Raw genomic sequence first — 27,490 nt, 5'->3', positions numbered from 1 at the left:
TCACCCCTACAAATTGACAGTAGTGTCCAGGATTGCACAGGCCATTCCCCCATGAGCTATGCATGCGTGTGTGCTGAGTGAGCCCCCCCCAGCATCTGCACTGTCAGAGTCATCCCAGGACAGAAAGCAAAGTAGCCATTTGAGGTGATTGAAATCCATTTAGACTTCTGCTGAGCCATGGCTGAAGTTAGAGGGGAAGTGAGAGGCGGTGGGGTAGGACTACAGCAGTCTGTCCCTTGCATGCTCAAGTTCACCTACAACCCTACATTAAGTCCACTGTGACTAACCCTTCAGGCTGGGAGGCAGCCATGATCTCTTCAAAAGATTTCATATGCAAGAGTTCAGAGAACAGATTACAGTTCCTGCTGCTACAGTTGATCCCAAGCCATAACTGGTCATTGAGATCTCTCTCATCCACCGGACATTCTAGGTTTCCCTCACTCAGCACTTCAGATGGCACAGTCTGCTTCTCTGGGGGTGGGGAGAGGACTGGAGACTCTGAGTTCCAGGCCTGAGAGAACTGAGCCTTTAGTTGTCTTGTCCTGAACAGTGGTCGTAATTACCTTTTCATTGTTACTATTGAGCATGCAGGTCACAAAAATCAGAGACTCACGTGGTGAGGAAGGGGAGCTGACTGGAGCCCAGGAGCCATGTCAGGGGGTGGTTGCGTGGATACAATTCTGGCAAGGATGGGTGAAAGATCTCTAGCTGCACAAAGGTCTCCTTATCTCTTCGCCAGTTGCATATATGAGTGATATCCTAGAAGATCCTGAGCTGATGTAGACCCACAAGCTGTTGAGTCTGCCGTCAGCTATGCTGGCTTCCATGGAAAGAAGGGCCACCCTACTTCATCTGTAACTTTTCACTAGTTCAAGGTTTCCAGAGGAATGGTCAGTGTGCTCTTTCACTTCTCCACCACAAAGAAAAAAATACTGATGTAATCAGTGGTGCAAAGGCTAGATTCTAGTTATTTCTAAATTCATCTTACCCAGGCCCCTATTTCCCTGACCCTTCTGGAAAACCGCATTCCATCCAAAGTACTGGCTTGCACTTAACTAGGCAAGAGATTCCACACAGCAAAGGACAGTTAAGCAATTTCAAGAAAAATAAATCCCCCTGTGATTGTTAGCATTTAAATGCCTCTGAAGTTCTAGTATGAATTAGTTACAGCTCAGTTTTCATAAGGTGACAAGTCTGGGGATCGTCACTGTGATAAAAAGAGATAGAAAATTTTGAAAGACCAACTTGCCTAGTTCACTATTTTTACTCAAAGTTGACCCTAAAAATGAGGCTTTTCTTATGACTTCATTTCTACCAAGATGCTTAGAGTTATATCCATGCTTCTACCCACTGACATTGTTCCTGCATTCTAGTCAGCTCCCCTTCCTCACCATGTGCTCTCTGAACTTGTTTGCACATCTCCCACTTTCGTGATTTCTTTGCTCAGGCAGTTTCTCCCACATAAAATATAATCACCCTCTTCACCAACTTGAAGCCCACCCTCTCTCCAGAGCAGCTTAGAGAACTCCGGGGCACAAGAGGTTTTTACCTTATCTCTCCTCCTAAGACTGATTACATGTACCATGACTTTGTTTGCCTGTGACTATATATGTCTTTTATCGTTCGTTGCTATTTTACTTTCCATGTATTTTAATTGTTCACATGGGTCTTCTTTATACCCAGATGAAAGCAAAAACAGAGCAGTCTCCCTATTCTAAGTGTTCAATAAATGACAGATTAGTGGGTTGGAAGATGAGCCTTAATAATCCCAGTCCCATTATCCCAGCTTCCAGACTGTGTGGGCTGCCAGATCTCAGCAGTCAAATGATCCCCTAGTTTGTGGTCCAAATACCAGCAACAAATGACCAAAGTCATACATCCTCCCACGATTCCTCACATCTAATTCTCAAAGGGATTTTTTTTTAAAGATTTTATTTATTTATTTATTTGTCAGAGAGAGAGAGGGAGAGAGAGCAAGCACAGGCAGACAGAATGGCAGGCAGAGGCAGAGGGAGAAGCAGGCTCCCTGATGAGCAAGGAGCCCGATGTGGGACTTGATCCCAGGACGCTGGGATCATGACCTGAGCCGAAGGCAGCTGCTTAACCAACTGAGCCACCCAGGCGTCCCTCAAAGGGATTTTTAAGTTGTCTTATGACTGTCCCCTTTCTACTCATTCTCATCAGTTGAGCTGCTCATTGCTGACTTCTGTGACCCACCACATACTTCTTCAGAAGTCAATGAATAAAGCAAATACAGCAATGAGAGTGTGGTGATGGGAGGTGCTCCAGTGGCTCTAGGATATGACTGAACATCTTAATTTTTAACCAGAAATGAAAGGGCAATGAAAGCATTTTCATTTTGAAACAAGGGTTCTTCTGCTTGGCCAGCCTTGTTGCATTTTCATGAGGACATGTAATGAAATTGGAGACTGGAAATAACTCTAACAACATTCTTGTGGGTTAGGAAGTGAAGGTCCCAAGAGACCTGGAGGGGACTCTCTGACAGTCTTCAAGAGTCTTTAAATTCTCTTTCTGCTGCTGTTAGCTTTGAGAACATGAACATATAACCGAGACATCCTAGAACTTGGTCTCACATTTGTAGAATAAGGGTGAATAATGATAGATACCTTAGAGCATGATTGTGGGGATTGAATGAAACATGCTTGCAAAGTCCTCAGCACTCAATGTGGAAACGGGGAAAAAGATAGTGTCTCTAACAAGAGTGCATGGGATTGTGGCAAGGATAAAACATAGTTCTCCACTGCATCATCATATCATTGTTAAGTAACATGTAATTATTGTAAAATAATCTATAAGAATATATATTAGGGTATAGACTAGGCTTCCATAACAGAGAGACCTCAAAATATGACTCCAACAAGACAGGAACATATTTCTCTCTTATGTAATATTTAGAGATAGAAGGTGACTCAGAGCAGGGAAGTATCTATATTCTGTTCCTTCTGGGTTCTTTCCATCTTATTGCTCCCCCATTCTGTAGAATATTGTCTCTTTGGAACTGTGAAAGCTGGATGACTACCACATCCATGTTTCCAAAAGGGAGAAGAATGGTGGAAGACCTATCCATTATCTGAAGGCCAAGACTCAGAAGACCCATGACCTGAACTGAGTTTTCATGGTTGGCCATGCCTAACTGCAGGGGAGGCTCCAAAATGTAGTCTTGAGGAGCCATGTGTCCAGCTAATGCCCTAATAGGGAAGACAGGGAGAATGGATTTAAGGGATAAACATCAGTCTGCCACAAGGTAACTAAGGACAGGAAGGATTGGGCCAGGCAGACTAGGTAGACAGATGATTAATTTATCGCCCCAAATCCTTACTGACATCTTTCATGTAAATGGTATTTGGCTCTATAGGGGATTCAGAGGTGACTCAGGTGAAGTCTTTGCACTCCAAATCCTTGCAGGTTGAGCACACCAATGTTCATTGTTAGAAAGTCTTCAGGGATGGATAGAGCTTATATACATGGAAGGGGCTTTGAAGGAACCTGCAAAGGACACAGGTTTGCAGGGTGATGCTGAGGCAGGGATTTCTCCTGCTGTGAGGACTCTGAAGGTCCCAGGGCTCCTTGACTCATGTAGCCACTGCAGTGGTTCTTAGTAAGCATTTCCTAAAAAGTAAAGAATCAGTTGTAGTCAGTGTGGGTTATCCAACCTGTAGATGAGCAGGGCTTCTGAATCCTTTCTTGCTTACTGTTCCCCACACTGTTTTCAGTAGAGACAAATACCTGTGGGGCCTGAGCTTTGGATCAAACAGATCCAGGCTCACAACCCTTACTTTGCCACTTAGTTAGCAGTGATAACCTCAGATAGATTATTGAGTATCTCTGAGCCTTACTTCCTGAGCTCTAAAATGAGAGGCTCAGATTAAATGATGTCTAATCCCTTCTCAGCTAAAAAATTCAATAATTCTCAGAAGGTATTGAGATGGGAGAGAGGGAAGGCAGTTGGCAGGACTGAGCCCTTCCTCCCCAGCCGTTTTGCCAGGTTTTTCCTGGACTAGGCTCTTGTGTTTATTCTGTATAACTTACTCCACAGGGCAAAATTCAGGCTTTTGGAAAAAGCACAGCTTACTTTGGGTACTCTTCTACCTCCTATTATGAAGCCCCCTCCAGTCCTTCCCATTGTCAGTCTGGAGCCCGTATTCTAATCTATAGATACCCAGAGCTCTCCTCTACAAGACCTTCCCTGGTCTCCAAAATTGCTCGTCTCATCCACCTCTCTACTAAACTCACATTTCCTCAGTGCCAGAACATTGATTAGCTGAGCCAAGGAAAGACCCCATTGTAGTAATTCATACTGAGGTATGAATGACTGGATTTTGTACGTTAATACTATCTACAATATTATATTTTCCCAAAAGATCCTGTTAATTCTTGAAATTGAACGATTAATGGCATAGCTTCTGAGCACTGCGAGTGCTTGACAGTGGAGAGAGAAGACATGTTTGGGTTCAGAGACTATCCTACTGGAAACAAAATTGATAATGATAGGTAGATAGATGGATGGATGGAGGTATCAGAATGATGAAAAACACAGAATCTGGAACCAGACAGCCTAGATTATATCTCAGCTCTGTCTCTTACTGTGTAACTTTGGGAAAGTTTCCTACACTCTCTGCACCTCACTGTCTTTATCAGGAAAATGAGGGTCATTGCAAATCCTGCCACTTAGGGGGTTGTGAGAAGGAAATGAGCTAGTACACGCAGCACACACAGATTAGTACCTGGCATGGAATAAATGCTCACTGCACATTGGCTGTGTTGGTTATAATCTACTCAGAGGGCCAACTTGTTGGTTTACCTCTAAGCTACCATGTAATGGGATTCTGGTGCCTTTTTTTCATCCAGGTGGCAAAGAACCTGGCACCTCTTCAAACTGGCTGCTTCATGTTTTCATCCCTTCCTTCATCATTGTTTTGATGTTCGTAGCTACAATGATAGGCCTAAGAAAACAGCTCTTCCAAAAGCTTCCTTTTAGAAAAGGTAAGTACCTGAGTTTTATTCAAGGTAACTGAATGGACTGGTGTCTGCAGTGTGGGGTTCTGCTTCTCTCCAGTGGCCTACAGCTTCCCAGTTTCCCACGAATCTCCTCAAAGCCTCATGCATCACTTTGGGCTCAGAGGGCCCGTCCTGATGATTTTTCCCCAGAAGAAAATGGCTCTAGTCTTCAGTGAGCTGAAATCCCCATGCTGTTTTTATTTTTATTTTTTTTTAAAGATTTTATTTATTTGACAGAGAGAAATCACAAGTAGGCAGAGAGGCAGGCAGAGAGAGGAGGAAGCAGGCTCCCCGTGGAGCAGAGAGCCCGATGCGGGGCTCGATCCCAGGACCCTGAGACCACCACCTGAGCCGAAGGCAGAGGCCTCAACCCACTGAGCCACCCAGGCGCCCCCCCCATGCTGTTTTTAAAAGGAATGTTTTGCTCCTGTGCTAAAATAGTTTGCTTTGTTCTTTGAGCTAAGAAGTGTCCTTAGCCTCATGAGATCAGTGTTATTTTGGCAATGCGGATGGCTGTGTGTCAGAGTTCGTGGGTGGGAGGGTACCAAGATCGCTTCAGAGGATTCCTTCAGTTCTCATCCTTCGTTTCCCCCAACTGGGTGTAAGGCTGAGCTAAGCCTTCCCCCAAACCCCCAGGAATCTGAATGCCCTGGTTCGTAAGGAAAGGAGAAAAGTGTGTGAGGCCATTTGGGGACAGGAAAAGTGCCTGTTTTGATGGTGCCCTGAAGTCTTTCAGCAGCTCCAGGAGTCCCTCCTTAGCCTGTCCTATTGTCACCCATCCACTCCTGTTGTGCAACATTTGAACCATGGCCACAATATCTGCAGACTGTCTGGTACTTTCCTAAACTATTCCTTTGTCAGCACCCAATGAGCTGCTCCCAAAGTCTACACATGGCCTTGTCTATAGAAAAGAAATGACATGTGGAAATAATTCCATAGGAATTTGGCGTGGCCACTCTTTGAGAATCGGGGGACCTTTAGGTTGTTGTCATGCTACATCTATAATCTAACTTCTGTGTTCTCTTCTGCCATAAGATATTCTCTGCTCCTGCTCTGATACTCTCTCTCGTGCTCTGTTTGTCCGTTGCCCTATGTATGCATCAACTTGTGTGCTAACCACAAAACCCTCTGCTATAAAATCTGACGTACTATTGTCAACAGAAAGGGGGATGAGGAGGAAGGAAGAAGTGAAGAAGGAAGGGAGGAAAAGAGGAAGAAGGGGAAAAGAAAAAGAAAGAGAGAGAAATTACAGAAATGGAGAGGAAGGGCATCTCACCATAGAGGAGGATTTACAGCAACTGATAGAACTTTAACTAAACAAGATCACTTCTGCAAGTCTGTGACCCCAGAGAAGCATGGTAGATGCCCCTCATTAGAATCTTGTCTTCTGCCATCTTCTTTCTCCTCTCCCATGCACACCCCTCAGAAACAGATTTATACCTAGTTCTAGGCCTGGGGCCTGACAACCCTTCAGTCACCTCAGGAATGAGCAAGAATTTTCTGTCTTGACTCTCTTTGGAAGAATGAAATGGGTCATACTCAAGATAGAGAAGAAAAACTTCTTCCCCTCATCCTTCATCCCAGTCTCAAGAAGGGGCAAGGATATCTGTAGCTCCAAGCTGGGTGTAAGACTCGGGTGCCAACTGTGGTGGGAGACCCTTGTTGCTAACGAGAGTTAAGCAAATAAATCTGCAAATCGTTCCTTTTTTGTTTTTAATGAGCCAGAGTAAAATCATGGCTGCCTATATAATACCCACTCTTCACCCCCACCCCACAACTCGCATGCACTGAGTTCTGCTTTCTCTCATGGGAGACACATGCACACATGCGGAAATGCATCTGCCATGCACACAGACTCATGTGTCATGGAAAAAGGTTGAGAATGGCTGGCACTGTTAGTCGAGCTCCAAGCCAGGGTCAGAAGGCTAGGTCTGCACCCAGTGCTGCCATGTATTGGCTCCGTGACCTTGTACGAGTCACCTAACTTCTTTAGATGGCTTTTCTACCTGTAAAATGGGTGGTGACATGAGAATGAGCTCTTCGTGGCTTATCGACCCAACCTCGCTGTCCCTATTGGAGTTCACCTGAACTAGAACAGGACCTTCCGAGCTGTCTCCCTCCATCCACTCCTGCCACTTCCGATATAGTTTATTTTCACTTTTAGCTAGAACAGGCTTTTAAATGCCACTAGTCTACCATGTCTCCATGATTGGACCTCCTCCATGGCTTCCTTCAATTCTGAGTTTTCTCAGGCAACATTCTCTCTTCTTCTTCTTCTTCTTCTTCTTCTTCTTCTTCTTCTTCTTCTTCTTTTTTAATTCATTGTTATCTTTCATTTTTAGTAATTTTGTTCAACATCAATTTTTATATTAACAACATACAATGTATTATTGGTTTCAGAGGTACAGGTCTGAAATTCATTAGTTTTATATAACACCCAGTGCTTATTACATCACGTACCTTCCTTAATGTCCATCCCCCAATTACCCCGCCCCCCCTTCCCTCTGGCAACCCTCAGCATTTGCTCTTCTTAAAGTACTTCTTTCTCCTTGTTCACTGAAGTTTGTTATCCTTCAAATCTCAGTGAAGTTGCCACTTCATCAAGTCTCCCCTGATTCCGCCCCCTCGTCACACCCATTACAGCAAATCCCCTTGTGAGATGCTTCCGTAGTACCTACATCTTCTTTCAATACACTCAGCACACCCTTATATATCTAGGGCCCCTTTGAATACCCTGGGCTCCAAATGCAATTGCCTCCCTTTTAATTTTCTAATTAATACCTTGAGCACCCACTTGCCTGTCTTAGCCAGAAGTCCAATGTCTCCCTCTTACAGCTTCTACTTCCCCACCTCCTACAGACTGTCAGGAGGCTAAGTTCACCAACAGTGCTGCCGCTTCCGAACAGGCCGGGAGGCTCCTGGGGAGCCAGGTCAGTTCCCCAGCGGGCCCTGGTTATGAGCTGCTGCTATTGCTATTCCCACTCCTGCCGTGTGCATCTCTGTTCCCTCTGGGGAGGGAGGTTCTCCATCCCCCAGTCTTGCTGGTCCAGATCCCAACACAGACCAGAATGATCCAACATGACAACTTTCTGGCTCCCCTCACTTGTTCTGCCATTGCTCCCACAGCAAGACCCTCAAGAGCTGATGAGGCCGAAGGGGCTTCCTTCTTTAACTACCACTGCGCCCAACCAGCCTCCTCGCCTCAAGGCCTTCACGTTAAGCCTGAGATGTCAGTCTTAACTTCCTTCTCTCTCTCTTTTTTTTTAAGATTTTGTTTATTTATTTGACAGAGAGAGAGATCACAAGTAGGCAGAGAGGCAGGCAGAGAGAGCGGAGGAAGCAGTCTCCCTGCCGAGCAGAGAGCCCGATGCAGGGCTCAATCCCAGGACACTGAGATCATGACCCGAGCCGAAGGCAGAGGCTTAACCCACTGAACCACCCAGGCATCCCTTAACTTCCTTCTCTTGAGCTCCTTTTAGGGCCGGTGCTGTCCTGAACTTCTGAATCTATCTGAGAGAGTCAAGTAAAGGGGTGGCAATCTCAGCCCCGTTTGTTGAGAAGGCCCCTTGGCTCCATTTACCCACCTATGTCTCAGTGCCCAGCTCTGCACACCATGATGTGTGGGGAGGGCAGCCGGGGTCAGTCCATAAAAGGTTCTGCTTACCGTCTCTACATAAGTGGAGCCCTCAGAGGTTCAGGACTCCAGGAGACTCACTAGGTTCTGGAGAAGAATCTGGCAACTTCTGTTGTAAAATTAATATCAAGTTCTTATTCATAACCATAAGGGCTGTGTTTCTCTTATTCACTAATACATGTCCACTGTCTAAGACATTACCTGACATATGTAGATATTCAATAATATTTGACACATTGAGCCTACTATATGCAGGTAGCCATGCTAACCTGCTCTGTATGGTACAATAGCCATACATGGTCATTTAAGTTTAAATTAAATAAAAATTTAATTCCTTGGTCACATCTTAAGTGCCTACACCTTGTTAATGTTTAATAGTGACAATGGGACTAGAGGCCACTGCACTGGACGGAGAAAATATACAAAATTTTCATCTTTGCAGAAAGTTCTGTTGGACAGCACTGAGCTAGACCCTTTACAAATTCCTGTTCAGTTAATTTTACAAAAACTGTTTGAAGCAAGAAGTAGAGTGTATATTGCAGATGAAGAAACAGAAGTTCAGAAAATATTCCCAACGTCATATAGCTGGGGTGTGAACACAGGTCTGTCAGACACTAAAATCTGTGGCCTTTTTGTTACCAAAGTGCTTAAGAAAAATTGGCTCAATCTGAATAGTATTATTTTGAGCAATGGAAGGAGAGAGTTTCAACCCAAAAGAATCAAGGGGCTTGACTGTTGGTTGAGCCAATGGGAAAGCCAAGAACAGAATCCACAAAGTGTTGCCTAGACATCTAGAGACCAGATACCTAGGACGGGCCTGTGGATCTTACGCACAGTATTTCTCAACCTCTCTAGGGTAAGGAACCATTTATTCTTATATTTCTAATATGCTAGGGTCAATGCTTTTGTAATATATATACTAAAAATAGGATTACCAAAAAGTAAAATAAAAAGACATACTAGCCCAGCTTTTACTGGATTCAATAAATATATGACATTTCAATGAGTATCAGGGAAAAAACACAGTAAAAGAATTACTATAAAAGTTTCTAAAGGTTTACACTAGATCTCTGTAACTGTCTCATTGTGGGTTGGTAAGCAGTAGGTCACCTACCACCACTAACCCATGAGCTCTACACTTTGAATGGCACTGCCCTAAAAGACTGAGCCAGAACTTTACAGGGATTTAAACCAAAGACCAAATATGTTGGCCAAAGGTTGCTTAAGAACCACAGAATGGCAGCACTAACCCCAAGCCTTAGAGAGCACTGCCCTGAAACTCCACCATGTAAGGGCAATTTCTGTGGGTTAACTCCTAGACTCTTTTCAAATGTGAATCCTCTTAGAGGAGATGGCAATGCTGGATGGAGGACCTCAAAGTCCAGGTCAAGGTCAGTATTGTCATGAAGGAGTTCCTAAAAAGCTGGTGTGCAGAGCAAAAGCTGAATTAGGGATTCCCTGAGTTCAGGAATCCAGGCAACTGCAGGACATGGGCATCAAGCTCAAAGAAAATCAGAGTGAGGGGGGACGTGTGATGTCAGTGGTTGAAGAGAAGAAACCAGGGGAACAATGGTGTGTGGCATCCCATTATGTGAACTTGTGCTTCTGCCCCCTGAGTTGCTTTGGAATATTATCTGTCATGTACACCGTAGTGTGAATTAATTGGTCCGACCTCTTGAAGTGAAGAGCAAAGCAGAAAATGGAGAGGAACTCCTGAAGCTGGAAGTTTCCTGGGCTGATTATCCAAATCATCAGTCCCTCAGCCTTGGAGTGCCTGGGACCAGTGACTGAGGAAGGAACGGAAAGTAGAGGATTGCCTTATTTGCAGTTTTCACCTAAGGGCACAATTCTCCCCTGTCTGTCCTTCAGCCTGAGGTCTCGAGCCACAGTGCACACTTGGACTTCTGCATGTGATTTATTTGGATTAAACTTTGTTCTGCTGTGTTTTCATCTAGGAACAGAATACTTTCCTCGCTACTCTTATTCACTGGAATTCACTGGAATTTCTCTTTTTCAGACGCAACAAAAAAATCTGTTGCCGCCATAAGGAGGGAAGTGGACAGAGCTGTGAGTAGTCATGGTTTTTCTTACCTTTTTGTCTCCCAACCTGAATTAAGCAATAGCCCCTGTGCTGTGTGTGCACAAAGAGCAACGGGATGCTTTCAGCCTGTACAGAACCTTCCTGTTGGATGGCACTTCCACTAGCTGTTGTTACAAACATGTCGTTCCACACCCTTCTTGGGAAGAAAAGGGTGTTTGGGTACAGCCATAGAAAGTTGTAGAGCCTTCAGTCTGTCTCTATTCCTAAGGGCAGCTGCACAGGACATCTGGGCTTAGATACTTAATAACATGGTTAACACTTAACAGCAAGGGAAGATATTCAACAGCAAAGCAATCAACAGCTCATGGTTTTACAACGATTACTAAGTACACTGTTGGCCGCTTGAGGTCAAGAATTTGATGGGGGAGGAGTAGAAGGCTCTCCGTGAGGCTGACAGGCTTGGAGCTGGAATTTGTAGATGTGACGTGGAGGTCAGGAGAATTGGGGTTGCTAAAATCACTCAGGCTGGGGAAATGCTGTTTTGGGGACCCACAGGCCTGGGTCATATTGTACAGTGGGTATTTCTAACTTTCTTGGGAAAGCCACCCTCCTTTTGTAATCTAGCAATCACATGATGTGACACATGAATTCATGAGTTCACCAGAATTATAGGCAATTCACAGAAATTTCTAAATAACCTTGTTGTCAGCTACTCAAAATATTCAGAGCTGGTCATTTGAGAATTCGGCTGAATGTATCTATAAAATTCCAGAGACACCAACCGTAAAACAACTCTAGAAAACTTTTAATACCGGGATCTGTGTCTGGCTAATACAGGACACATGGCAACTCATGAGCACAGAGTATGACTGGAAGGGATGAAGTTCGGCCCTCCCCCCACCCCCCGCACCTGCTGCCACCTCCCTGAAAGCCACTCGTGAAATACACCCGTTACCGTAATACCTGTCCCAAGGAGCAAATGCCGCTCAGACCTGGACTCTACTTGAGGTCCAGTTGTGCTGCGTTTCTCTGAATCAGCAGCGAGATTTTCTTGACTCAAAAAAGCTTCAGATTAATGCTGGCCATCCTGATTGAAACACCTGTTTCTTGAGAAAGAACACTCCTGTGTTCCTATAGCTCGGTCCTCTTGATCTGCAGGAGCGTTCCCTGGGAGCGGCCTCAGCATCTGTCTTGAGTTTCATGAGCTCCAAGCTTTGTGTAAGTGTTTCCTTCAGTTGCTGAGTGTGAGGAGGATAGAGTGAAAAGTCCCGAGAGCAGAGGTGGTAAAGTTAGATGCCCACAGGGCCAGGCAGGTGCTGAAGTGAGGAAAAAGGACATTCTTTAACCAGATCGGGAATGGTGACAAAATGGAGGGCTAGTGCTGTCAATTTAGCACTAGCCTAAGGCTGTCCGAGAAGATGGAAATCCAAAATTTTATATAAAATGTCCTGAAAGTATTTCAAATCCCAAACAAAGCAAATAAAACATGTCCATAGGCTAATTGAGCCTATTAATGACTAGTTGCAGCCTCTGTCCTAGAGAGAAAGTATTGTATCTGAGTAACGAAGGCAGAACCGTCTGTCTGAGGAATGAGGGATGCTCAAAGGCTTGCAGCCATTTCAAATGTCCCATCCTATGGCCCCCACATGGTGTGAATATTGTACTGTTTATAGAGTGATTTCTTTGGATTAACAGGGTACCACAACCATTTTTAACAATACATCTCCTTATAAACAGAAAAATCTCATACCCTTTTTTAGTGGTATCTGAAATTCAAAATAAAGTAAATATCTTGGCCAAAAGTCAAATTAAAGAAATTAGACTAATCCTCTTTTCCCCCAACTGATTACATATAGTCACCCTTTGTACCCTCCAACCAGGGGAAGGGAGAGTCAAGGAGGTGAGAGAATGAGACTCGTCCTCTCTCTTCTTCACCCCTCCCTGGCACTTGCCTGAGAATGCGGGGTATGCTGTAAAGAGGTCAGGACCACTTAGGTATACACCACAGAGGACTCACATAGGAATATTCCTGTACTATTATTTATAAGAGTAACAAATTAGAAATAATCAGATGTGAATCAACAGGAGAACAGATGAATAGAGTGTATATATAACAACTAAAATGGAAGTACCAGCACTGGATGTATTTTGTGGATGGATAACTCTGAAGTATAATTTTGAGAGGAAAAATAGATTTCAGAAAGATATAGACAGTATACTGGCAATTACGGAGTTTAAAAGCTGACAAAGAACTTTACATAGTGTTTATGGAAATAGTCATGTGAAGTGAAAGTAAAAAAAACAGCAAGGAAATTATAAACACCAATTTTAACCTCTTCAGCTGGGTGGTAGGCATACAGATGCAAACAGTATTCTGGGAGTGGGTATGCAAATCTTGATATTATTCTGGGGGGGCATGCAAATGTTGATATTATTCTGGGGGGGCATGCAAATGTTGATATTATCCTGGGGGTGGGCATGTTAAATGTTGATATTTTCTGGGGGTAGGCATGCAAATCTTGATATCATTCGGGGGGTGGGTACACAAATCTTGATATCATTCTGGGGGTGGGCATGCAAATGTTGATATTTTCTGGGGGTAGGCATGCAAATCTTGATATCATTCGGGGGGTGGGTACACAAATCTTGATATCATTTTGGGGGTGGGCATGCAGATGTTGATATTCTGGGGTGGGCCTGCAGATGTTGATATCGTTCTGGGGGTGGGCATGCAGATGTTGATATTCTGAGGGTGGGTACACAAATGTTGATATCATTCCGGGTGTGGGTATGCAGATGTTGATGATATTATTCTTATACTTTGTTCTGTGCCTGAAATATTTCTTTTTTGTAAAAAAGAGATCATGATTAAAAATCAAGAGAATTAGATTCAAGTTTTTCTGTGAGCTAGCTATACAATTCTAGGTAAGCTCAACCCCCTTTCTGGGCTTTAGTTTTGTAAAACTGACAACCTAGAAGGTTGGACCAAAAGCAGAGGAGGGCAAACAGGCCCCTGTCAGGTTGAGGAGGTGCCTAGGGCAGAGATGAGGATGGTTTGGGAGACCATTTCTAGGTGCGGAGTGTGGTGATTGATGAATGATGTCTGCTTTGGGTGAGGGGTGGGGGGAAGTCATAGATCTTGGCCATATAATTTGCTAAACTTGGAATAGATGCTCTTATGCAAAAAACGGTTTTGTGTTTGTCTGTTTGTCAGATAAAACACAAAGATACATGATATTTATCTGTCATATACCTACATATTTTAACACTTGGGTAATGCTGACACATTATGTTGTGTTTTATGTGTTCCATTTGCATTCAAAGTTATTTGTGGGTTGGTTCAAATGTAGAAATTGACAGTGATCAATGGCAGTGGAATATTAAAGGAAAAAACGGCTCATTTTTCCTTAGCATAATGTTTTATGATTTTGTCAAGACAAATACCAATGTGTTAGATTTCAGCAGATTTTTTTTAAGTTCCTCCCTATAAAGTTGCTCACCAGTTGTTAACTCTTTATGGAGAACTAATTTAGCATTTTGGAGACTATCCCCCCAGGAAGAAGAGGAAACAGGACATGGAAATACTGATTTGGGGAATGGAAAGAGGATGGGTCTGGGGCCCCTGTTTGGGTTGCCAAGAAAACTTGATACCTGTTGCTGAGGGAGGGGTACTTCAGGCTTCTCCCAGGGAACAGAACCACAGAACCACTTGGAGACTGGCAAGTGTGAATGAAATCTGTAGGGCAGGCTTGCGGTCTGCAAGTTCACTAAGACTTGAAATATGGAATCCAAAATTTGTTGAGTAGGCCAGCACGCTGGGAACTCAGGTGGGGTATCTATACTACAGTCTGAGGCAAAATTCCTTCTCTGGGGAATCTTGGTTGCTCTTAAACTGATTCACTGAGACCCACCCACATTCTAGAAGGTAATCTGCTTTATGTAAGGTCACCTGATGGCAATAGTTGAGCTAAACTGACACAAAAAGTTAATCATCACAGCCACCAAGACATGAAGGGGGCAGTCTTGGCTGGAGTAAGTGGATTTGTCAGACTTCCCTGAGCCTTAAAAAAATAGAAGTAAGTGACTCTCTGTTATCTGGTCACAGATTTGTCCGAGGGGCCAGGGCTCTGTCTAAAACCCCTTGAGCCATGAACCTGCCACCCCAGATATTCAGACTCACTATTTAGGGATTTCTGCTTAGCTCACTACCTCTCTCAGCAACAAAAGGATATGTGTGGCCTTGGCACCCTGCACCTGATGTGTTTTGGAATCATGAATAGCTGAGTAAATATGGAGGGGGCAGAACAACACTGTCACCAAAATCTCTGACAGAACTTAACTGAAGGGTTTGGAAATGATTTGTCTGCCTGACTCTTCCTTTGTCTGTGTTTCTTATAGTTTCTTCTGCAGTAAATGTAAAAGGTAACTGATTTTGACCAAATTTGTCTCACTACTGAAAGATAAATCTTGCTTAATTTTAGTTGTTGGGCATGTCAAAACTTTGAGAACATTTTTCAAATTACATCATTTTTTCAGAACAAAAATGAAAAATAAAAAGGCATAAAGGAAACAAAAATAATTTATAATCCATTGCACACAGATTACCATGGTTAATACTTAATATTACTTTAATTTCTAACATCTTTCTGTATTTAAATTTCATAAAATTAAATTATAATGCATATATAACTTGGTATAGTTTTTTTAACTTAATTTTATGTCATTAGTATTACCTATGTGCTAAAAGTATAATTAATAGTTTTCATATTTTATTGTATACATGGACTGGGATTTATCTTAACTAATTCCCTCTTGCTGGACATTTCATGTCTACCTCATAGTCTTTTATGTTTTTGTTATTTAAGTATTATCACAATAGCCTTATACATAAATCTCTGTGTGCAGCTCTGATTATTACCATGGGTAAACTCTAAGATGCAAAATTACTAGGGTAAACCTGTAGGTATTTCTAAGACTCTCAAACGGTATTGCTGAATTGCCCTCTAAAAAGTTGTACCAATTTGTACTAGCAATATATGAAAGAGCTAGTTTAATCATTATACCTGTCCCAATGCTGGATGTTACTGTTTTTCAATTTTGCTAATTTAGAAATTAAGAACCGTACATCTTTCTTTCTTGCTTACTCTCTCTTTCTCTCTCTCTCTCTCTCTTTCTTTCTTTAGAGCAAGTGTGAGCAGAGGGTTGGGGGGAAGGGTGGAGGGAGAGAGAGAGAATCTAGAGCAGGCTCCACGACCAGCACAGAGCCCAATCTCACCCTGTGATCAGGACCTGAGCCAAAATAAAGAGATGGACGCTCAACCAACTGAGCCACCCAGGCAACTCCATCATTATTTTGCATTTAAAGTTATTAGTGAGATAAAACATCTTCATAAATGTATAGGTTTTATCTTCTTTTGGGAACTGTCTATGCATCTTTTGTCCATCTTTTTACTTATGTCTTCACTTAGAGTTAATAGTAACTCATTTCCTGTGATATATTTTATAAATTTCCCCCTGATTTGTCACTTACTGTTAAGTTGGTTTTTTTCTTATCCTGAGAAAACAGGCATTGGGTATAGTAAAATTAGGTTCAGAGGACCACATTATAAACATTGATGTCCTATATGTGATATATTTATTAAAAGAAAGTAAGTATAGGGGCACCTGGGTGGCTCAGTCGGTTAAGCATCTATCTTTGGCTCAGTCGTGACCTCAGTGTCCTGGGATCAAGTCCTGCACTGGGCTCCCTGCGGAGGGAGCCTGCTTCTCCCTCTTCCCTTTCCCCTGCTTGTGTTCTCTCTGCTCACTCGCTCTCTCTCTCAAATAAATAAAATCTTAAAAAATGAAAAGTATATTAATTATAACATTTATGCTATGTAACAGCTTACAGCAAGTAGGATCTGCTGTCCCCAGAGGACTGAGTCACACATTTCTAGAAAGCAGGTGCAGTGTCTTCTTCTTCCTTTCAAAGCCTATCACATCCTAGGATGTGTTGTACTTTCAGTAGCTGCCTTTGAAATGATGGTCGACCAAAGTGAACATTCTGCTCTCCACTGATACGTGTCAGCTCAGAAGGAGTGGTGAGCTACAGCCAGGGGGCCAAATCACTTCCTGTTTTTGTAAGCAAAATTTTATTGAAGCAAAGCCATGTTTAATGTTGTCCTCTAGCTTTCCCCCCACCCCTTCCCCTGCATCCAACAGCAGAGTTAAGTGACTGTGGCAGAAACCATATAGCCCATAAAGTTGAAATATTTCACAATCCAGCCCTACAGAAAGCATGTGCTGAACCCTGACCCACAAGTTCTCCACGGCTCTGTGCCTTCTCTCACACTGAATGTACTCGGTCTTGCTCTCAATGCTCTAACGCTACCCCCAGCTCCAATCTCAGCTCTGTAAAGTCTGAGGACAGAGACCCACGGGGGTCCAGCCAGCTCAGGGCCCTAGGGCTCTCACCCTCCCATGACGGAAGCTTGTATTGTTTTCTTCTTTTATATTTCCTGAATTTTCTTTGTACTTGAATACATTATTAAATGTCCCAGTGTATCATTTTTAAGTACTCAGCAGTGCGTGTTAGATGAAGAAGGATCTCTGTCCTCATCTGTCATTTTATGTATCACCTCTTTCATATCCCAGCATATCAAATGCATTGTATAGAACTCTCCACTGGGTCCTCATCAGCTTCAGGGAGTCCTCTTTCAAGGACACATACAAGTGTCTTAGTTGCCTTTCAGAGGTTCCTGACCTAGTGAGCCTAGAAGGAGTAGATACATACTCCAAGGATGTAAGAGGTCAGGTCTGGTCCCATGGCTTCTTGTTCTCACACCGGCAACCAAGCTGTCAAGCAGTATAACTTCAGGAGTCGATTCTGATACCATAGATACATATCATGCTCCTTTAAAAAAGTTATCCTCGTCATCAGGACATGGTTCGTTAGCAGTTACAAACCATGTAACCTGACTTCCTCATTTTACAGATGGCAGGATTTGAGCTAAGAGGTGTTAAGTGACTTTCTTGAATGAAATAACGATAGAAAAATGAAAGGTCTTGTGATTCCCAGTATAGTGCTAGTCATTCTCTCATTCCCTCTGAAACACGTCATGTCTGCTATTTGCATGACTCTCAAGTAGGCTGTGTGGGAAGTGTAAGGATGAATGAAGCCCAGCAGTAATACTCCAAGATTCTTACAATCAGGAATTGGAGATAAGGTGTTCAAAATCCTGTTATCATTGGCGTAATTTGGGCTAAGATTAAAGAAGCCAGATTCTATAGACCCTCTAGCAACTGATCAGATATCTGGGTTTTTGTTGTTTTCTTCTGTTGCATGAGACTCTTGTCTTCCCCATAGGAACTTCCACCTGAGGACTGCCCACAACCTCCACACCCATTATGGTACAGGTGCCTTGTTCCCCTTTTCTCTTCAGTGGGTGCCAACCTTTTCTTTCTTTTCCCATGATAACCCTTCATAAAGGAAATATTAGATGGAATACTTGTATGCAATGAGTGGGGGAAAGCTCAGTCCTCTTGTGTGTCTCCTTTACTCTCACTACTGCATAGACACCTCAGACATGAATGCATGGGGTTTCTTCTCTACCAGGAAATTCTCTGCGACACCCACTTGGTGTCCTGTGGCTTAACTCAGCTCTGACACTATCTACCTGGAAATAGCCTGAGATCCCGCCCATGAAGGGCTCAGTCCCACAAGACTGCCCTCCCTGACTTCCACTCCCCACTTCAGATGCCAAGAGCGAGTCCAGGTGGTCACCTGTACGTCTGATCAATCAGCTAAAAATCTGAGGTTCCCACTGTCCCTTCCTTGGGTTCGATGAATTTGCTAGAGTAGGTCACAGAGCTCGGGAAAATGGTTTACTTACTGTTGACCAGTCTATTATAAATGGTTATGAAGTGATATGACGAACATCCAGATGGAAGAAATGCACAGGGCAGGGTATGTGGGGCGCCCATGCTCTATGCACGCCTCACTCTCCCAGCACCAACATGTGCTCACCCATGCAGAAGCTCTCGGAAGCCCTACTTTAGGGATTGTCATAGGGGCTTTATCACATGGGCATAACCAATCATTAACTCCATCTTTAGCTCTTTTCCTCTCCCTGGAGAATGGGGAGGAGAATGGGAAATGGGGCTGAAAAATCCCAAGCTACTAATCATAGCTTGGTCTTTCTGGTGACCAGCCCCCATCCAGGAGTTCAGCAAGAGTCACCTCTTTACAACAAAAGACAGTGCTATCATCCAGGAAATTTCAAGGGATTTGGGAACTCCGTCAGGAAGTGAAGGCTGAACATTAGAACAAAAGATGTTCCTAGTGCTCTTATCTCATAGGAAATTACAAGGATTTTAGGAACTCTATGCAGGAACCTGGGGCAGAGACCAGTACATACATTTTCTATGACCTCACAAAAGTAGATTAAAACCATGGTGAGACTAGAGTGAGGGATATAAACACCTTACTGTAGGTCCCTGCAAAGGCCTCTAAGGTGCACATGTGCTTCTTGGAACATACTCAGAAAATCACGTAGTTCTCAAACTATCACTTTATCCCAAAGCCCACCTTATTTACATATCCTCAGAATCCCCAGAGACACCCACCCCATGTCCAGCTTCCTGCCACACAGCAGCCAGGTGTTCCCTGGAGGAGGAGACACTAACAGCCTCATCCACCTGGGCTCATGAGTTTTTAATTGTGCCAGAAGTCAGTGTAGTTTTTTATAGTTTTCTGTGGCTTTACAAGAAGTACAAATACAGCATGAGAGTTCAGAGATGGGAAAAAAATATCACTTTAGGCTGGGGATAATCAGGGAAGAGAGAAGTTTTCATGGAGGAGGTGACATTTGAACCAAGCAAGAATGGAAATAGCAGACTATTCTAGATGGAAGAGACCAGGGGGAGGAGACATGGGCATCCATGGGAAAAAGCATGGGCTCCTATCCTGGTAAGAGCCAGTGGGGAGATAAGAGGAAAGACTGTCGGGGCCATCATATGAGCCAGGAGTTCCAGGCATAGAGGTTAGATTGTACTCATCAGGCTTAGTGCCTCAGTCAGGTCTCAGCCGGAAGCAGAGGGCACACTCAGTAGGGGTGACTGAGGCACGCTTCTAAGTTTTTACTAGTTACAAAGACAGGAGGAAGGTTGGGAGAGACCGGTTAGGAAGGTTGAACACCCTGGAACTGGCAAGAACAAGGAAGAGTTGACTACCCCAGGCCTGAAGGGGAAAAGGAAAGAAGGAGTTGCCACAAGGCTGGTGAGAAACAGTGGGAGAGGGCCACCCACAAGGATAAAGCCAGTCCGCAACCTGTCTGGAGGTTGCAGAAGCATGCACGCCCCAGCCTCACTGTGCTGCCCGTTACAGTCTTCTTTATCTCCAGCCTGCGGGGGAAGCATGGAGTGGAAGCTAGGGAGAGGAGAGCCCAGTGAGCAGTCCAGTGTCTTCCTCCTGGGACCTGAGCCCGGTGGAGCAGAGAGGAGAATGAGTCTGAAAGAAACGGTGGAAATGTCTGGTGTGATGGAGAACTAGCAAAGGTTTTGAACAGGTGAGCCCATGAACCGAGCTGACTACAAGCGGGAGAATGGGCGGAACAAGGCTCTTGCGTTAGGTCTGGAGAGAGAGGTTGGAGACGCGGACCCAGGGCAGTGGTAGAGTGGCAGAGGCAGTGGTGCAGACAAAAGGTCAGGAACTATGCTGCTTTCAGATACATGAGCTTTTCTGCTTTGGCAGTCTCTCACTCCAATCTGATTTTTGAGAGCTTATATATTTTCTAACCAGAAAACTGATTTTCCTATTTGTGGACTTCTCTCCCCAGATTTGAACCTGTGGTTTCAGGAGCTGGGGTGACCTGATGGAACATCCTTAAGAAGCTTCTGGACTCTGAACAAGAGAGAGGCAGCACCAGGCCATGTGTGCTCAGAGGAAGCCAGGCACCCCACCCCTCCCAGATCCAGGCACTCACCTCCACAGCTGTGACTCTAAGCAAAGCACGATAGCACTTTAGGAAATGACCACCCTGGATCGTAGACCCCAATGAGTGTTCTGAGGCTCCTTCTTGCTGCCAGGCCGAAAACAAAGGGAATTCCCCCCCCCCCTGCTTTTCCAAAGTGATTTCCAGAAGCAGAGATGAGTGGAAATTTTCAGTTGCAGAAATGGACCCATTGCCAATAGAGTTATTTTTATCTGCAGTTTCTTCTTGATTCCAGAAAAGCCTATTGAGTCCATGAACTCACAGAACTTTAAACAAAGTCAAGCCATAATTGGCGTATCGTATGGTTTAGTGGAATCTGGAAAGAATCTGAGTTATTTTAATTAACAGAAAGCATTTAAGTACACAGTGGACAACTCCAATTGTGGAGAAAGGCCATTGAGTATTTCTGTGAGATCTAAATCACAAAGCATTTGTTTTAACCTGTAATGGCACCATACTAAATGATTTTTTTTAAACTCCATCTTCCCTTTTAAAAATGCTGTTTTTTTTTTAAACCTCAGAAGCCAATGGCATACATTAAAAAAAACCAAAACGCTAATATGCCATACGTGCAAAGATTTCAGATGGGTACCCATAATGGTCAAAGCCCCAAATGAAGGCTCCTTTCCTGGCCCTCTCTCTGACTCTAAACTCCACCTTTCAGTGTCTCTGTCCCTGTCTGTGACACAGTAACACTCACGAGTCAAGACCTTTGACGGCTGGCACTGCAGAAATGCTGTGGGATCCCCTTGTGTGTGTCGTCGAGGGGGACAGTAACTGCATGCCGCGACAACCGGTAAATCCTGTTAAATTTGGTCTGTGTCCTGCAGTCGGGAAGTTCGGAGCACTAGTTGACCTGTGACGTACCCAGATGTGTGCATTGTTGAGCTCAGCAGAGTCCTAGGTTAGCGGCCTATCTCTCTAGTCTGGAGCCATGAGGATTGGGGCACATGTGATAGCTTCCCCTTAGACAGTGAGCTCCTGGAGGGCAAGGAGGGAGCAGATTTTGCTAATGTTGCAGCGAGCTGCCTCAGGCACGATTGACTCTAAGACTCCTCCTAATACGGAAGAGAACGGTTACCTGTAATATTCTTACTTTCTGTGACCGTAATATGAATGGCTAAAAAGAAGGTAATGGCAATCCTTAAAAACAGAAGAACTGGAGGAGTTGTGTGTCTTTAAAAAAGAAAAAATTACCTTTTACAAAAGAAGCAAAAATAACATTTGGGAGAGTTTGAGGAATTGAGAAAGGCCGAACAAACAGAAATCACCTATGATCTCATCATCTCAACACAAGTATTTTCGTTTTTGCTGTTGGCGTTTGGTCCTTGTCCAGACATGTACACGATTTCAGCCATAGTTGTGATTGTCTATCCTTTTTTTTTTCCCCCCAAATTTGTCATTGTACCACGGGTTCCCACCCGTGTGGCTGACTAGTCCTCCTAAGTATCATTTTTAATGAATGCATGAGTCACATATCATAATGAGTAGGGATTGGGCCCAAACTCTCTTCATCCTCTGACTGCTATAAGCCCATATTTTGACTAGCGGCCTACAGTGACATTTAGGGTTCCTAAGGATTAGTATCGTTTCAGAGTAGTGTTTAGGAATCCCTGAAAAGCCTGGGTATTTCCATTTCCCCCAGTGCACAGACACCTTCATAATGACCTCAAGTCCCTTTGGGGATGGCTTTGAGGAAGATCTCCAGTATGCGGTGTTGTTGCAGGTCCTTTCTGAGAACTGGGGAAGAAGCTATGACTCTCAATTGTGAAAACTCAAGTTAGATTTCTATTATATAAATCAAGTAATGCTTTGGTAGGCTGGCCGTCAACTTCATTCTTAGGGCCAACCACCACTGATGATTTCCTGCAAGTAAAGAATTCTGATGACTATTCTGGGATCATGTCCTCTCCACTGAAAACAGGAAGCCCATCTCAGGGGCAGCATCTCCTCCCAGCACCCTTGGCATTGCAGAAAACAGCCACCTGGAGGTGTCCACGGTGGCTGGGGCTCCCTCACTAATGCATTTCTCAATGCTTTGGTGAAGGGAATATTCCTTGGGCCCTTTGAAGGTGAGGAAAGATGCACAGGTTACATATGATAAATTACTCCATTATCCCTAACTCCTTAAGCCTTTAGGATCCTTCCTGTACATTATTCCACAGAAATTCTATTAACTCAATGTCACTGTTGAACACAGGTTTCAGCCAAAAGAACTAAAAAAACAGACCACTCCCAGCTGCTCGAACTCCTACATTCATTTCAGCTTGCTTCCACTATATAACAAACCTTATGACTTACGTTTCTCACTTATGCTTTTATGATTGTGTACATTAGCAATTCAAGCTGGGTTCAGTGGGGCCGACTCATTTCTCCATCAGCTGGGCTCACTCACACATTTGCGATCAGTTGACAGATTGCTTGGAGGATGCTGGTCTGAAGTGGCCTCACTCACATGTCTTGGAGTTGGTGCTGGCTGTGGGCTGAGCCACGCACCTTCGGGAGGTCTATCCATGCTTTTTTTCAGTAAGGAAGCTGATCCAAAACAGCAAAAAGAGGGCCAATCCCAATGCGCAAGTAGTTTTCAGGTTTCTGTTTGCATCACACTTGCTAATGTCTCAGTGGCCAGAGCAAGTCAGATAGCTAGGCCAAAATCAATGTGGAAGGGACTTAAGTGAGGGCCTGATCCACACAACGGTATGATTCCCTGGGGGCTATTGCTGTAACAATCTACCCGAGCATTAAGTCCAAAAACCTATGAAGAGCAGATTATATCAGGGTTACCTACATTTAGCCCCAACCCAATGTTGTATCCTGTTTTCCTTGATCCGATACCCTTAGAGTCCATCTCAATGTAGATTAGTTAGGTTTCTTCTAGTATAAATTTAACAAAATCATGTAATTCTTTTGGAGTAAAGCCTTCTCCTCCAGAGCAAGACTCTGCCCTTCTCCCCCTGAATATGCTGGGATCTGACTCTAAACAAAAGCCCAACGACCACGAGAGCTGAGAGCGGTGGGGTTTGAAAAGGATAGGGGGTCTCCATGCAAGGGGACTGTCTCATCTGAGCTAATTACAGGTTCCCAAGCAAAGGAAGTCTGGTATCAGCAAATAGAAAATGAGAGGCTTCTTCCAAGGGAAGCTCAGGGATATTGAGGCATTAGGGGCGGTCAAAATTTTCAGCTTCGTCCAAGTCTGCCCAACATTCCTTTCCTAGTCGTCAGGGTCCTATCCTTCCAAATTCCTGCCTCAGCTTTCCCATGTGAGACTTGGCCAGTCTGTGACTGTTGGACTTGGGTCTGATTGTTTAGATACATCTGTCCTATAACTAAAAGGAATAAGAGATGTGTTCAGGGCAGGCTCAGAAGCCCTCTGATGCGCTGAAGACTATTTGAGCTTTGGAGCTGTAAGCTCTGCGCCATTAGTATGTCTCCAAAACCCTGCCTCCTGCTGACACTCAGCCTAGTTTGGATAGCCCCTAGTGTAATGAATCACAGTGCCGCTGTATGCTGACTGCCCGTTCCCATTTTCTACCGGTCAAGTGCTCAGCTCTGAGTTTGAAGCAAATCCAGCCCAGCATCCTGTTTTTCAGAGTCTGTTTCCTAGGATTACTCCTGGTATCCAGTCCTTTACCAGCCAGCGTCTGGTCAGGAAAGTGGAATGGATTTAATATTAGGAATTGGTTATAAAGATAGTAGAAGGTAGAAAGAGCAAAAAGTAGATAGCAAAGAAACCCAAATATTAGAGCTACAGACAGCAGCTAACTTTCTGGCCTGGGCTGCTTACCAAAGTGGCAAGTGCAGGAACTGGAAACAGGAAGGAATTCTCTGCCTCCCGCATTCCCATCTCCTAGGGCCTCCCATCTATTGAACTTTACATGAAGTCAGCTGGCAAGGGAATCTGGTAGATACAGTTTGCTGAATTCCAGCCCCTTCCTGGCAGGAAGGTAGGTTTGGAACTGAGAACAGGTGGTAAAGAACCAACCAATTCCTGCACCAAAACTTACCTAGGTAAATGGAGATCTATTCCCTGAGAGAGGAAAATACAGAGGCAATGGATTCCAGTTACACTGCAGCACAAGGAACATTCTTAAACTTTGTGGCATTTGCCCATATAACAAGAGCCTAATATATATTTATTGATTAACTGGACAAGAAGATAGCAATAGGGAACTGCTTTGGCCAAGAACATAGAATGAAATAAATTAATTTTTAAATGCATTTTGTAGAAGAAGTTGTATCAGTTGCATCATTTGGTTGCAATTGAAAGAAAACCTGATGCAAATGGGCTTATATCAAAAAAACAGAATGCACTGGCTTATGTCACCGAACGGCTAAAGGTGTGGGCGGGCACAGGGGTCTAACGATGACATCAGGATCCAGTTTCCTTCTACCCTCTCTTCCCTCTGCTTACCTTTTGTTGACCTATTGTCAAACACGACTTTGTATTCTCAACGGCAGGCTCCTCCAGGGGGAAGTAAACTCCAAATAGCATGTTTTCCTCTCAGTTCTGTTTCCTCTCAGTCCTATAAAAATAGAATTCCATGTTAGAACAGCTACAAGAAGTACTGAGGAAGCAACGAATGCCCAGAATTCCGGGTTGTACAGATTGAACAGTAATATAACCACATTTAAGAAACAAAAAAAAGGGTAAAAAGAAAAAAGAGAAAAGAAATGTAATCAGACTGCTGGTCAAATCAGGCAACTTCCCAGGGTCTTGATCCCCTTTGCTTTAAAACTCAGCACATGCAATGCTCAACTTATAGGTAATTTAAAGTTTAAATCAAAACAAAATTTAAGGAAGCATTTTCAATCATAACATTGGCAAATTCTTTTTTAAGATTTTATTTATTTATCTGATAGAGAGAGACAGTGAGAGAGGGAACAAAGCAGGGGCACTGGGAGAGGGTAGAAGCAGGCTCCCTGCTGAGCAGAGAGCCTGCTTGGGTTTCAATCCCAGGACCCTGGGATCATGACCTGAGGTGAAGGCAGATCCTCAACTGACTGAGCCACCCAGGCAAATCCTTTTTATTGATAACATACACTGTTCCAGAATATGTTGTTAAATTGGTGGACTCATAAATTGTTAGTGGTCATATAAATCAGTACAATTATTTTGAGATGTATTTGTCTATAGATCAGAGACCATGCAATTTGTCATACCATTTGTTTAAGTAATTATACTCTATAAATCTGAAATAATCCAAAAAGATATAGAAAGCTAAAGATATAGAGACATTCATTGCAAATATAAATATGTGATTTTTTTTTTTAAAGATTTCATTTATTTACTTGACAGAGAGAGCGTGCACAAGAAGGGGGAGAGACAGGCAGAGGGAGAGGGAGAAGCAGGTTCTCCACAGAGCAGGAAACCTGATGTGGGACTCCATCCGAGGATCCTGGGATCAAGACCTGAGCCAAAGGCAGATGCTTTACCCACTGGGTTACCCAGGCGCCCCTAGATGTGTGATTTTTTAGAAAAAAGCTTTGCCATAACACGGAGTAAGGAAAAAAAAAGCAAAGTATATAACTCTATACTCAGTTAAAGTTTAAAAAAATGAACTAAAAACATATGCTTGGATATGTAGCAAGAACCATGTCAAGGCTTATACTTTTACCCCAAAATACCATTCTAATGATTTTTTTCTAAAGGAATCCACAGACTGAAGTAAAATGTGTCTTATATGAAAAAATGTACTAATTACTGTCTTATCTGAATGGCCCCAAACTGGAAATAACCCGTCAAACAAAATACAAGTGAGTTAGTCATTGTAATTTGTATTTGGAATGCAGACTACTATCTAGTCATAAAATGACAGTTATAAAGATCATATGGAAATATGGAATAATTGGTATGATATAGTTTTCTCTATTTTACAAAAATTTTTGGTATTGTACAGCACTTTTGCAAAGTATTATTTTAAGTGTTCCCTTTGGCAACACCTACACTAAAACTGGAAAGATAGAATGTTAGCATGGCCCTGTGCACACAATTCTGCAAAGCATTCCATGTTAAAATATAGATGTATATCATGATACGGAAGCCAGAGCTCGCTCTGCTTATTGACCGTTGAAACACCGTGATACTTGGAAATAGCAGCGGTACTTCTGGCAGTGTGTTATTAGAAATATGAAATATCTGTCATTTCTATCAGAGATTTTGAGAACTATGATTTTATTTATATGTGGATTCTAAACAAAACAAATGAACAAACAATAAAAGAGAAAGAGGCTCATAGTTACAGAGAACAAACTGGTGGGTGCGAGGGGAAGGGTGAGGGGGTGGGCAAAATAGGGGAAGGGGTGGAAGAGGTATAAACTTGCGGTTATCAAATAAGTCACAGCATAGGGAATATTGTCAATAATAGGGTAATAATTCTGTACAGTACAAGATGGTGACTAGACTTAACTGTGGTGATCCTTTCATAAAGTATGTACATGTCGAATCACTATGTTGTATACCTGAAACTAAGGAATTTTATATATCAACTATATGTCAATAAAAAAAATATGGAGTTTACTTCCACAAAGTCCTGCTTTTAGCATGTTTGGGAAGAAAATCTAAAATCCTATATTCCGGGCGCCTGGGTGGCTCAGTGGGTTGGGCCTCTGCCTTCGGCTCGGGTCATGATCTCGGGGTCCTGGGATCGAGGCCCGCATCGGGCTCTCTGCTCAGCGGGGAGCCTGCTTCCTCCTCTCTCTCTGCCTGCCTCTCTGCCTACCTGTGATCTCTGTCAAATAAATAAATAAATAAAATCTTTAAAAAAAAAAATTAAAAAAAAATAAAAAAAAATATAAAATAAAATCCTATATTCCTTCCTTTTTTCC

The 27,490-nt window shown here is 43.4% G+C and overlaps 1 protein-coding gene across 2 annotated transcripts in view; it reads left to right on the top strand.

Moving 5' to 3' along the window:
* LOC111153617 (programmed cell death 1 ligand 2) overlaps window positions 1-21,173 on the top strand; it is a 54,524-nt gene extending 33,351 nt beyond the window's left edge. The window contains exons 5-8 of one of the 2 annotated variants that reach the window (XM_022512759.1): window positions 3,611-3,637; window positions 4,870-5,004; window positions 10,671-10,720; window positions 20,510-21,173. In XM_022512759.1, the coding sequence (XP_022368467.1) occupies window positions 3,611-3,637; window positions 4,870-5,004; window positions 10,671-10,720; window positions 20,510-20,515 (218 nt within the window). In that variant the 3' untranslated portion in view covers window positions 20,516-21,173. The remainder of the gene's footprint in view (window positions 1-3,610; window positions 3,638-4,869; window positions 5,005-10,670; window positions 10,721-20,509) is intronic. The other variant, XM_022512758.1, reaches the window with a different exon arrangement.
* The last annotated feature ends 6,317 nt before the right edge of the window (window positions 21,174-27,490 follow it).

This window comes from Enhydra lutris, unplaced genomic scaffold, assembly GCF_002288905.1.
Source record: "Enhydra lutris kenyoni isolate GAN:26980312 unplaced genomic scaffold, ASM228890v2 scaffoldscaffold33, whole genome shotgun sequence".
NCBI lineage: Eukaryota > Metazoa > Chordata > Mammalia > Carnivora > Mustelidae > Enhydra > Enhydra lutris.
This window is presented reverse-complemented; position numbering and strand designations above follow the sequence as displayed.